The 13,187-nt window shown below is 38.7% G+C and overlaps 2 protein-coding genes across 4 annotated transcripts; one reads left to right on the top strand and one right to left on the bottom strand.

Moving 5' to 3' along the window:
- Window positions 1–1,549: 1,549 nt before the first annotated feature.
- LOC113729913 (protein phosphatase 2C 57) lies at window positions 1,550–5,636 on the top strand. Of its 2 annotated transcripts, XM_027254237.2 has the most exons (11): window positions 1,550–2,060; window positions 2,419–2,547; window positions 2,687–2,789; window positions 2,904–3,014; window positions 3,637–3,716; window positions 3,846–3,899; window positions 4,368–4,484; window positions 4,618–4,672; window positions 4,751–4,783; window positions 4,892–4,938; window positions 5,331–5,636. In XM_027254237.2, the coding sequence occupies exons 1-11, from the start codon at window positions 1,741–1,743 to the stop codon at window positions 5,452–5,454; spliced, it is 1,173 nt and encodes a 390-aa protein (XP_027110038.1). In that variant the 5' UTR covers window positions 1,550–1,740; the 3' UTR covers window positions 5,455–5,636. The 2 variants fall into 2 exon arrangements, 1 of the variants encoding a protein (XP_027110038.1); XR_003458251.2 differs by lacking the exons at window positions 4,892–4,938; window positions 5,331–5,636 and having other exon boundaries at window positions 4,573–4,672; window positions 4,751–4,874.
- A 1,730-nt stretch (window positions 5,637–7,366) lies between these two features.
- LOC113729912 (importin subunit beta-1) lies at window positions 7,367–12,250 on the bottom strand. 2 transcript variants are annotated; one of them, XM_027254236.2, is made up of 4 exons: window positions 12,088–12,250; window positions 11,303–11,417; window positions 8,540–10,963; window positions 7,367–8,443 (listed from the first exon to the last, which is right to left on the bottom strand). In XM_027254236.2, exons 3-4 carry the CDS (start codon window positions 10,954–10,956, stop codon window positions 8,245–8,247), a joined length of 2,616 nt encoding a protein of 871 aa, XP_027110037.2. In that variant the 5' UTR covers window positions 10,957–10,963; window positions 11,303–11,417; window positions 12,088–12,250; the 3' UTR covers window positions 7,367–8,244. The 2 variants fall into 2 exon arrangements, with proteins under 2 accessions (XP_027110037.2, XP_027110036.2); XM_027254235.2 differs by lacking the exon at window positions 11,303–11,417 and having other exon boundaries at window positions 12,088–12,227.
- Window positions 12,251–13,187: the final 937 nt, after the last annotated feature.

The following is a 13,187-nucleotide window of genomic DNA, read 5'->3' as shown; positions in this document are numbered from 1 at the left end:
CGAAGTTGATTTTATGATGAGAACATACTTTCAGATTTTAGCACTCGAGCATTTCTTCCTTTCGCCTTGGTTTCTTGGTTTTATAATAATAGGCTATGTAAGGATGGTTTTTGAAATCAGTTTAACCTTTGCCTCTATAAATTAGCACAAACAACTGGATGATCTATCAAAAAAATTAGGGTTATATGCAAAAAACCCACACAAATTATATACCCAACTGCAGTTTACCTCCTAAACTATAATAATGGGCATTTTGCTCCCTTGAATGATATGTTTGAACAATATTGTCCCTGCTATCTTAAATTCTTTTTTTTTTTTCTATTAGCTTTTTTCATTTTTTTTTTCCTTTTATTTTCTTTTTGTTCTCGTGGAACTAGATAACGTCTCTCTTCGATGTGAAAAGACTTTTTGTTTTCCTGGTACGTGTGAAAAAGAAAGATATTTTCATAATTAAAATTCTCGCAAGCTTTGGATGATCATGCTAAACTAGGCGAAAGAAATTGAGGGAACCCCATGCTACTCGAACGACGACGACGACCAGGAATTAATATGACCGACCACATTAATATTTTGTTTGGACGGCCATTATTTAGCCAAAAATTATTTGCTTGCATCATAAATATAATCTTTAACACATCTTTTTATTTCATTCACAGCACATCACAAAAAAGTGATATAATAATTATTTCAAATAATCTTCTGTCCAAATAACAGAGTAGTAATTAGTAAAGTACATAATTTTCCGGGTAAAAATTTCTGTGAAATGTAGTCAGGTGAAGCCAATTTCCCTGAGCATGAAATCTTCATTAATCATTTGCAGTGTTATCTTTAACGTCATCCAAAACCCGAGGGGAGAGGGGCCTATTTGGAGTGCTTCATTTTTTCCCCAATTAAATTGTTAATAGTCCATATGTCTGTAAATGATATTGTATGATTCTACAAAGAACACATTCAGTTTTTTCCCCCCTTTAATAACGATAAGAAAATTTCCCCCCCCCCCAAAAAGAGTCTATAATATCATTTAAGTTCTCCAAGAATGTGCAAATTGGTCTACCAATTTCGAGTAAATCTTGGGTTATATACGAATTGAGACTCGTGTATAATTTTGTTTGGATAATTTTTTATACACTCTCAGTATATAATTTTTATGTTGGTAGATTTAAATCATTGCTATATAATATAAATTTAAATTTAAAATTTAAATCATGCACATGTAAGCGTACATCCAAAGCTAAGTTGTCACTTAATCCATTTTGTTTTAGTGTGTAATTTTGGGTTATCTATTAATTGATATATCCTTGTGAATTCGGGCCACTCTAGTTACGGGTCTGTCCAATTACCTAATAAATTAGCACAACAATAGTAGTAAATTTTGCATCAACTCATTTATAATTCAGGTTTACATCGAAATTCTACGGTTGACATGACTGGAGCTGGTGATTCCCATTTCCTATCCTTGGAGGTTCCATCCCAGAAAACTTGTAATAATAAATTTGATCTGTAAGAATAATTGAACTAATAATTTTTGTTCTGGAGTGGACAGAATCTGAAATCTAAGCCGCTAAAATTAGTTAGAGGTGAGGCTTCGTTCCCAGAATCTTATCCTTCCCGTTCTAAACCACACGCTTTCCTTTGGCCCATTCTCACCGTACTATAAACAGCAGCAGAAGCTGGCAACTTCAAAGGTTGTTCAGGAACCCCTCTGAAGCTCTGCTTTTCATCAAGACTTCTACTTCATTAATGGCTTTGTCTAGCCCACAACTTCGGAGGTTTCTCTTAAACCACAGGGGATACTGCAACTACGAATTGAACAACAAGGCCACAAAAAACACCGTCGCGGTTAAGGGTGGGGGAGGCAGATGCTGCTCAGCCATTGCAATTGATGCCCCATCTTCTTTGACAGGTGTTTCCAGCATTAGATGGGGTTCTTCCCTTGTACAAGGTGTCCGCGAAGAGATGGAGGATGATGTCATTATTGTTCGGTCAGAGGATCTTGCTGGCTTCTCTTATGCAGCTGTTTTCGACGGCCATGCTGGTTTCTCTTCTGTCAAATTTCTCAGGTTTGGCTAATTGGTGCTGTGGCTTATTACATACGAACCATTAAGAGGGGGGGGGGGGGGGGGAAGTGCATGAGCTTTTGATGCTCTGAGTCATCCGTACCATCTTTTGCAGCTTTCTAAATTGCTTCTCCATTTTTATTGAATCCTATAGGGAGTCCCTGGATGTATTCAGCGATCATCTAAGTGTCACTAATCAATCACTACTAAAAAAAATACTATTGTGTAATTTAACCTCACTTTTGTGCCAGTAACTTCATGGTTTTTCTGGGGTCTGCTACAGTTAACTTTCATGATTTCTACCGCCACATTACTTTTTACTGGGGAAAAATTGATGCTTAATTCAATGTACTGGTTCCAGAAATGAGTTGTACAAAGAATGCGTGGCAGCATTACAAGGTGGACTTTTACTGAGGGAGAAGGGGTTTGACACAGTAAAGAAGGCGTTAGAAGAGGCTTTTGAAAGTGCTGATATGAAACTCTTGAACTGGTAAACCCATGTATATTCCTGGTGAAGATTCTTACTGCCTCATTAATATCTGTGCGCTGGACATGTAATCTAGTCTCAATATGATTCTACATTGTATATGATTGCGTTGAAGGTTTAGACGCTGTTTGATTTTGTAAAGGCTTGAGACGAGCGCTGAGGAGAGGGATTCTGGCTCAACAGCTACTGTGATCCTAATTGGAGATGATACATTGTTCATCTCTCACGTTGGTGACTCATGCGTGGTAATCTCTTTGAAGTTTTCATGATTATGCTTTTCCATTTTTTTTGTGATGGTCTACTCATACCAAACAGATGCCAAACCCAGCTCTTTTCCTTTATCAATCACTTTGGTTTAGGTGCTGTCACGATCTGGAAAAGCAGAAGTGTTAACCAGTTCTCATCGTCCATATGGAAGCAACAAAGCGTCTCTCGAAGAAATCAGGCGTATCAGAGAAGCAGGTGGATGGGTGTGTTTTCTTTTCTTGAATTCTTAATTTGATTGCTTTTCTTTCAGTTGTATCAGCTATCTTGTCTAGAATGATTATGCTGCCCTTAGAATTAGATCTTTCTGCATTTGCTATGCTCTGAAAACCTTCACGGTGTTGCATCTGGAGTTAAATTCAATCTCTCAAAGGAAAAACTGATAAAGTCATGTCTTTTAATACCATTACTATGACAAGTCCTTACCAAGTGGGCATTTACTGGCCATGAAAATTCCAATATGCTACTCAAACAATGAATAACACTTCTTGAATTTCAATATGCTCCTTGTTCTTAGCTGACTAGGTACTTTAGGGGACAATTCTTTTTTGTTTTTTTGCTCAAGTCGATAACAACTGCTCAATACAAGTTGAGGGCTATACATTGAAGCTAATTCCATTTTAGTTTACAAACAATGCTAGACTTTTACCTTTTCCCTGGGATGGTGTGGAATAGTCTTGCCTTAATTTTTTCCCCTTCTTTTTGCTAACACAGTTTTTTTGCTATCCCTGTCGCAATTAAGCTCATTTTGTTCTGACATATCTTGCAATTTAAGAACAGGGCATAGAAATATAGACATAATGGAAATTTTTTATGTGGTGTCTACAGATAAGCAATGGCAGAATTTGTGGAGACATTGCAGTGTCACGTGCTTTTGGTGACGTGCGGTTTAAGACCAGGAAGAATGAGTATGTGTATTCCTCATTATCCTCAATTGACACAATGAATTTGTTGCCATGCCATATATCTACTTGAGAATCTAAGAGATCCTATGCATTATGAATCTTCTGTTAATATTTATACATGTTGCTGTGAAGGATGCTGGAGAAGGGAGTTGAGGAAGGCAGGTGGTCCCAAAAGTTCATTTCCAGGTACGTGATATTCCATTTTCTACAAACAAATGTATTTCGTTCACTTGTATTCTTATCACTGCTGAAACTAGAGTGGTGAATTTAGTTGTCCCTAAAGCGCTGGACCATAATAATTATGGTGGAATCTGTTTTTAACATTTTGTCTATTCAGTATCAACCACTTCTACAGTGCAGGAAAATCAAATTTTCTTGGGCTGTCCTTAGGTTATCCTTTGTTGAATTATTTTTATGCAAAAAATGATGAGTCAGATTGTGTTCCAAATGTGAGATAAATGCCAAATCAAATTTTTATAAGATGATTCCCTAGGTCATTACAGATTTGGTACTAAGGCTGGAAGCATGATAAATCTCAAATGCACTTCAAGAGAAGTTTTAAGTTAGACTTCCCTTAGGAAGTCCACTCTTGAATTAATAAAAAATTTGCAAACTTCTCTTTTATAATGCAAGAGCCTTTTGGGATTATTTCAGGATACAATTTACTGGAGACTTGGTTACAGCATGTCCTGATGTTTCCCAAGTTGCTTTGGAATCAGATGCTGAATGTGTAATATTAGCATCTGATGGATTGTGGGATTACGTAAACAGGTTTTATTCTTAGAGCTTTTGGAAGTTTGCCCTTTTGCCCTATCAAGCAATTAGTCATTCATTCATCTTCCTTATACTGGTAATCCAGTCATCCTGAAGAGCATAATGGTTGAGAAATTTTACGATGTTTCAGTTCAGATGCAGTTGATTTTGTTAGAAATCAACTTCGAGAACATGGAGATGTGCAGGTAAGGAATCTGCCATGGCTCCTTAATTGATCCCGCAGTACAGTAGGCATTATCTAATTTTCTTTGCTCTGATTACAGAGAGCTTGTGAAGCCCTTGCTCAGACGGCACTGGTAATAAACGGAAACTGCAACTCAAAAAAAAAAAAACTGTCTCCATGGTCGTTCTGAGATTCATTTGCTTTTATAGCTCTTATGCCGAAAATTTGCTAATTACTACAGGAACGAGGGTCACAAGATAACATCAGCATTGTGGTTGCTGATTTAGGGTACGTGCTGGCTCTTCTGGTTTATGTCCGTTCTCGTCATTTTGGTCTTCCTAACCTAGAAGTAAAATGAGATGGCTTTAAATGAGGGCGGTAACCAACCAAAAAATGTCTCTCTTGGTAGCTCTTACTAACTCATCTAGTACAAGGTTCAATGACACTAACCAGACAAGATTGATCACATGAAAGGTTAGTGCACGAAGCTGGCAAGAAGGCTATTCTTTCTTTTGGATGTTTCCCCTTAGAAAAGGGAACGTAATTTTGTTATATGAATCCTGGTTGTGGGATGTGTTGTTAGTAGATATTCCATACGACCGAAACCAACACTACTTCACTCTTGAGAAATTTTATATGCTCTTTTACTGATTATTGCTGTCCGTTTTTTCTATGTACAGACGGACCGACTGGGCAAGCGTGCCTCTCCGGCAGCAAAATTTGGTATATGAGTTGGCCCAAGCTTTGGCTACAATTGGCGCAGTTTCAATTGGGATATGGATGACATCTCAACTCAACTTGTAAAATGAAATGAAATTATCCACGCCTGTATTGTATACACGCCTGTATATTCCAACTGCTAACCGTCGACTCGTTTGGCTTATTATACTTATACGGAGTAATTACTTTTTTGCCTAATACTTGTGTAGATATAAGAGAATGATCCTACTCCCTAGCAAGAATTGGAATCCCATTTTCTAAGACCATATTACGTACACTATCTATTGCCTTTCTATTTTGACGGTTTTATGTTTAGTCAAGGCGCAACTTACTTGCAGTGTTCTAAAGACTTGCAAAACAAAACTAGACCCTCAAAGCCTGCGCATGCGTCATCATTTATTAAGCTCATATGAGCCCTCGAAGTCTCTGGCATTTTGCTGTCGCTTGATCAATTGCATTGTTGTTGGTCGGCGCATTTGGCTGCGCTCCATATATGCCCCTTGCTTTAATTTTCTTTTCTTTTTAGCCTTTTTCTTCCTCTTCATTTTTGTTTTTTTGCGGGGGTGGTAGAAAGGTTTTGCTAAACATCAAAATTAAGTAGGTCTTGAGAATGTCAGAAGAGGTCTCTCAATAATTAGGTCCTTTTGGTTTATCATACGCCGTGATTAGAGCTGATACGCGCACCATCTCTGAGCAAAACATTGTTGAATTTCTCAACACAAAAAAAAAAAAAAAAAAAACTTGGCGACGATGCCAAGCCTTAGCCTTTGTCAAGAGTGGATATGTAGTCCTAATTCTAGGATTGACCCAATTTGCAGTATTAGGGAATATTCTTGAGAAAAAGAGAATTTAAACACCACCATTATTATACATAGATTAAATGACCAAAATGGTCACTAAATTATTCAAAATGGTACGAATTGATCATAACTTTTTTTTTTTTATCAAAAAGCTTTCTCGACTCTTTAAAATGAGCCTTTGGATCATTTTGACCAATTTACCAAGTAAACCAACCTAGAACAAGGCAAAACCAAAAAAAAAAAATTTTTGAACTACTGTTGTAGATTTTCAAGCATAAAAATGCCCCATTATGATTGACACAAATTTTTTTGAAAACAAAAAAGACCAATCTTTGGGGGTTAATCTATATCTTGGCCAAACTTCGTAGAAGCCAAGTGCAATTAATTAAAAAAAAAAATCAGTAACATCATCATCCTCTCCTTCTTCCTCCTCCGCATCCTCCTCCGCATCCACCACCTACCGCCACTATTGTACAATGACTAGATCTGGTCGTGGGGGAAGGAGGGGAGCGGTGACGAGGAAGGGACAATGGTAAAGAAGGAGGAGGAAGAAGGGAGTGATGGCGGAGGTGGAGGGGAGAAGTTGACAATTCATCAGCATTATACAATGCAATAACTAAGCACGTCTTAAAGCCTTGGTTTGTTAGTTTGTTTCATGATTTGCTTGTTCTCTGCGCTGAAGTTTTGCTGCTTGAGCTTGACCTCCCGGTATGCCCGTTCTGTTTCCCTCCTGCAAGATGGGGCCGGGGAAGGGAAGAACGCATCGGTGCATGTTTGCTTCGACTTGTGCTAATGCTCCCTGGTAGGTCGCAGTCCTCATAAATGGCGTGTTTCTTATGTAATTTGCCCATTGAATTTCGGGCTTTGCCATGTACACAGTACAGTGCCTCTGCAATTCACTTCGGGATCAATTGATTCCTGGAATTTTAGCTATGATCGATTATTCAACTTTAAACGTTGAAGAGCTTAAATCTTCTTCCTCAGAACTTCAAATTCCAATTAATTCAATAGAAAGTGATCCTAAAGATTCATTTTAGGAAAGTTCAGTGACTTTTTGACAAAAGAAAACAAAAACAGCGACCAACTCAAGTCATTTTAATAGTTTAGTGAAAATTTTGGCTATTTCCCCTTAATACATACAAATTACGTACTCTAAAACCCTTGACAAAAATAGAGAAGCACCGTGATTTCATGGATGCATGGAATTTTGGACTCTTTAATGTAATACTAGCTACTAATTTGATGATGCAACATGACGAAACACTTAATATTCACTGACACAGAGACAGAATTAACCCTGTCCCCATATCTTGTCGAATTTTTTTTAAAAAAAAAAAGGGATGGCATGCATTCTGAATATGAGGGGAAAAAAAAACACGAAATAGACCAATGAATACTCGATAACCAGCCAACGTGAAATGACCATTCCGCATCTCATGGCAACAACATCTCTATCCAATCCCAATCTCCAGCAAAAACAACGTTATACTTCTTTGGGTGGACCTTCAGCCAGTCTGAGAAGCGTTTTCAGACACTCCTCCGATGGCAAAATAAAAGAACCCGACCCTATGGTGCTGATGCATGAGTTAGTGACAACTTGAAGATCAGTTACTCCTCCAGCAAATTCTGAGAAGCACTTTCCGACACTCCTTCCATGGCAAAACGAAACGACCGGACCCTATGGTGCTGATGCACAAGTTAGTGACAACTTGAAGATCAGTTACTCCTCCAGCAAATTCTGAGAGCACTTTCAGACACTCCTTCCATGACAAAACGAAACGACCTGACCCTATGGTGCTGATGCATGAGTTAGTGACAACTTGAAGATCAGTTACTCCTCCAGCAAATTCTGAGAGGCACTTTCCGACACTCCTTCCATGGCAAAATGAAACAACCCAACCCTTTGGTGCTGATGCATGAGTTAGTGACAACTTGAAGATCAGTTACTCCTTTTATCAGTAGATGCCAATGACCCAACATGTTGAATGCAATCATGGACCCCGACTCAACACAACCATATGCATGCAGGGACTTCTAAGACGGAAAAAAATCATATACACCAGGGGTTGGAGCCTCAAACAGATATGGCACGAGTGATGGCCATCTTGGCCCACTCAGCTGATTCTTTAATCAAATGGTCATCTGAGGACAAACACTCATTTAAAAAGTCCTTGCATGAGAGAGATTGCTGAATCAAAGAACCAGCATTACTTCCCAATGTATCTGCCAAATCTCCCAGCACCCCAATAGCAGTTTTCATCACAACATCATCCCTGTAATAAAATAAGTGAGACATTTAGAAAGATCCAAAATTTAAGGACATCCAAATATAATATCAACTCAAAAATGGTGATGTAGAGAACACTAACATGTCTTTTTCCATGTAAATGCTATCCAGAAATTGCAATATGTGAGGTGCATAAGGAATCAACAGCTGAGTTTTAGGAGAGTTCTTAAATCCCTGAAATATCCCTGAGTATGCCTCTAAGATTCCATTCCTCAACAGATTGGTATACTCAATCATTTCGTCATCAGCGCCTGATGTGTGGGCAGACAATTCGGCTGCGCTCTGGAGCATAGGCATGGCATACATCAAGTACTTTTCAAAATTCTCTCCTATAGCCAGAGCTATGTCACCAAAGCATGAAAAGATAGGAGGTTTCACAGATCGGTGTAACTGATTGCTCGAAAGGTCTTTCAGAAGCTGGGTCATTATTCCATCACAATAAGGCAGTACTTTGTCATCCAACGCCCTGCATATATCACCCACAACACCGACAGTGACAGCACAGACCTGATACTCCTCAAAATTTTGAAGACCCATTTCCAAATATTTGTAAAGCTCAGGCATGTACTTTGCAAAATCTGGGCCAGTTGCATGGGCAACAGCTCCAATGGCAAGCATAGCTTCCTCATGCACAGTTGCACTTCTACAAGCAAACACCCGAAGGAAGAGATTCATTATCTGATCTGCAAACTGCATGAACGCATACTTTGCTGGCTCAGATGCACCAAGTTTCTGAGTAATGACCTGTAAGCACCCACAAAGTAGGCCCTGTAACTCGTTCTGCTTCTCTCTCCCGTCAGAAGAAAGCTTCTCTGCTTCCAGGGTTTGGTGAAGCTTCGTCATAATGATAGGAACTAACTGCAACACCATTGAAGCTGTCTCGTCCGTGGAACACCTCACCACTTCGTTCAGTGTCTCATAAGCAGCAGTCCTCAGTCGTGACTCCCCAGCATCTTCCCTGTCAGTGACATGAAGGAGGGATTTAACAATTTCCTGGAAAAAAGGAGTTATTGGAGATGTGGACCCAATATCCTCATAACCCTGCACAAGGAAATAGAGAGCACCACAGGCCTTCTCAGCGACATTGGGAGCATCATTCATGCTCTGAAGCAGAACCGTGACAATCTGTTGACAATTTGCAGGGGTAATAATGGGAGTCTCTACAGTTGAACCATGAAGAAATTCAAATATTCTACCAAGTGTCCATGCCGTCGTATCCTTAACATGACTATTAGGGTCATTTGTGAGTGCAGTAAGCATGAAATTTAGAGCAACATTGACGATGGAGGTCAACTTATCAGGCGATGGACCCTCCAGTATGGAACCAAAGGCATATGTGGCAGCCTCTCTCTGTCTCCAATCTGGCTTTGTTATGTTTTCTTCTATAAATGGCATGACTAGCGGGACAATATCATCACCAACAGTGCGAGCAACCAAACCAAGGCACGTACCACCAGCCATAGCAAGATTCCAAGCACCCTCATCCAGATCCTGATCTTCTTCTTGCTTTAAAAGTGTCTCTAACAGCATAGGTACAAGAGCAGGGAGAGCCTGCTTGATGAAATAATAGCATGGGACATCTGAGTCTGCAGTAAAATCACCCCCATATTCTTCCAAAATATCTATCTCCTCGTCACATATTGAGCTCCAGAGTTCAATAGCTTGTAGAGCAACGGGCTCCTCATCTTCCCTGACAGCCTTGGCCGTGATATTGAAAATCTCCTGGATGTATGGAGCTAACTTCTCGTAGTATGTAGAGGCAATCGAGACCAGACATTCAAAAGCAGCCTGTCGGATTTTGACATCAGGACACAAAGTAGCCTCACACACAACTCTCATGATATAATCACGCTCCATATCATTGGAAAAGTTTGCGTGAGAAAATCCAAGAGCATTATACAATGCTCTGGTAGCTGCAAGCCTGACATCATTATTCACCTCATTTGCATTCATACCTTGGACAACAGCTGTCAGTATTTTATTCACTTGATCTTGGTCTACCACATCCGGAGAAACTTCTTCGCACAAATACCCGAGAGTTTCCAAGGTGGCTTGCTTCACATGAGCGGGGACCTGGTGAATGTTTGACAGAAGTGAACCTATCAATTCAGGCCACTGTTTCTGAGGCAACTCAATGGCTGCAACTTTTGCGATGACCTGTGAAGCCGTAGAGTGAGCATCATGCACGGGCGAGGAAAGCGTCTGTAATAAGCATGCTTTTATCTGAGTTTTCACACCCATATCTAGTGCTAACCATCTTTGGACAAGCTCATATTTCCTATGTTGCTCCTTAGCATCCAAAGCATTTTTAAGGATCAAACCAGCTAGTTTACGGCTATCAACTGGTTTGTCCTCACCAGCAAGTTCTCCAGAAAGAGACAATAAGAACACAGAAAGATTTTGCTCCTGAAACTGCCTCAACGACTCTTCTGCATGTTTACGAACAGTTGAATCCACTGATTGTGCATTTAGGAGGACTTGGGTAACTTCCATTGCCATATTACCTCTGCAGACAATTATAAACTTCATTTATTAGACATTCACAATGAACATTGCGGATGATCTAATTGATATGCAACCCCAATGCGAAAAGGTTAAATACAACACTAACAGCACAAAAGAAGACCATGCAAATACTTGGGCAGACATGATACTGCAACGAGCTCCGAGCAGGAAATGGGAATATCAGGAAGAGGTTGTAAGAAAACATAGCTGATGCATCACAAAAAAATGAAAAAGCAAAAAATAGAGGCAAAAGGACACACATAACCGTGGACTTACATATCATATTCCCGGGATACCGGCACCACCTTAAGAGTTTAACAAAATATAAAGATGAACTTACCTTCCACAAAACTATCAGGTGAAAATCATGCAGCTCGTGACAATGTCTCCTAGATCAAACTGATCAGCCCAGACAAGAAATGTAAAAGCCCAGGGCAAAGCTAATACCCAACCAACTGGAATAAGTAGGACAAATCATTAACGTAACCAAACAGGTTGGCTCTACACTCAATCTAGATATTGAATACCCACAAAGAGACAGAAGCATAATAACAAAGCTAACGCATTGATCTTCCAAGGCATTAGATACATAAACACATCAAATTCAAACATCAGGACGAGCTTAAGAGAGAGTAAAGTCAAACTAATTCTACTGATCCTGAAGCCAAGTCAAAATCAAGCCGGCGGTGAAACTAATCAGCAACAGGAACAAAATCGATTCCATCAATTGCAAAGCTGAAGCCTATAGACTAATTCCCCGAATCCCGCCTAAGTCAAAAAATATCCAAGTGAACTCTAAGACCTTAACTCGTGATTTACATACAAATAAAAGCCAACCGATCTAACAAAAGTCGACAGTTTAACCAATTAGCTGAAAGCAAAATGGAAGTTGCTTCAGCGTACACAGATATAACAATTAACAAAAGAAAAATGAAAACAGACTGGCGCAGATTGGGATTTCCAGAATACAACAGTAATTAAAATAAAAGGCAAAACTTATAAAGCATTTAAAAAGAGGGAAAAAAACAGAGATCGAGCATTGAGTTGGCTTAAGAAAAGGTACTTAAAATCCGAGAAAAAGAAGTAAATCCATTGAGAAATTAGCAAGAAGGTGAAGAAATTTACCTCAAGGCGTGAATCGTTGAAATGACAGAGAGAGTGTGGGTGTGAGAGAATCACACTTCGTTCAGTCGATGATAATGAAACAAAAGCGGCGCTGTGAAACCCTAAGAGAGAGAAAGAGAAAAAAGAGGGGAAGGGCGCGGATGTCAAGCTGCAGTTGAATTATGCAAATCTTTTAATATATTCTGGGGTTGGGGGGCGCCTTAATTATTTCCTTTTAAATATTCTTAAATTTGTAATGGGGAATTATTATTGGCTGCTGCTGTCCAAACCAGCCTTTTTTTTTTTATTTTTAAAATAAATCAACTATCGCCTGATGCCGGGGGGTGGACCCACGTACTCAACTGTTTAAACTCTTTTTCCTTCCCCCCTGCTTCCTCTTTTCTTATTTTCCGTCTTGCCAAAAGAATAAAACAAAAAATACTACTCACCTTTTTTTTTTTTTTTGTACCAACAAAGATGTGAAAAGATAAAAGGGATCAATCTATTCGGGAACGTAGAATAGCGATCAAAGTTTAATACAGCAGAATAACTTAGGCATAAAACTGAAAATTGGAAGGAGAACACCAAAATTTACGTAGCACTATATAATCTGAATTTGACATTTCCAAAAAAAAAATAATAATTTGAGCTTGGATAAGATATTTCTACATTGTATATAATACAATTCCATACAAAAAATTATAAAGACTCTGTTGTATCTTTCCCATCATTAGATTAATGAACAAAGATTTATAGAGGTAACAAGGCTTTCAATTTGGAAAGCACGTTTTTTCATAAATATATTTTTTAATTAATTTTTTTATTTCACATACATCAAATCGTTATAGTATATTTTTCTACAAAAACTCAAAAAAAAAAATCCAAACGGTCATGAACATAAGAATGTGCTTAATTCACGGGAAATTTTCTTGTTACGTTACCGTTTTAAATATTTGATAATTTTGATCAAGTTAACTAACTGATAATGCCCGGAAAAGATTTTCTTCTTTTTGTATTTTCATTTTGGGAGTGTGAGAAATAAATTATCAATGTCAGATAAAAATGCATTAACTTCAAAAAATTCTGCAACACTTTCTGGAGGTTTTTTTCTTCAAGCCTCT

The sequence above is a fragment of the Coffea arabica genome, chromosome 2e (genome assembly GCF_036785885.1).
Source record: "Coffea arabica cultivar ET-39 chromosome 2e, Coffea Arabica ET-39 HiFi, whole genome shotgun sequence".
NCBI lineage: Eukaryota > Viridiplantae > Streptophyta > Magnoliopsida > Gentianales > Rubiaceae > Coffea > Coffea arabica.
The sequence above is the reverse complement of the archived record's forward strand: the minus strand, read 5'-3'. Positions and strand labels throughout refer to the sequence as shown.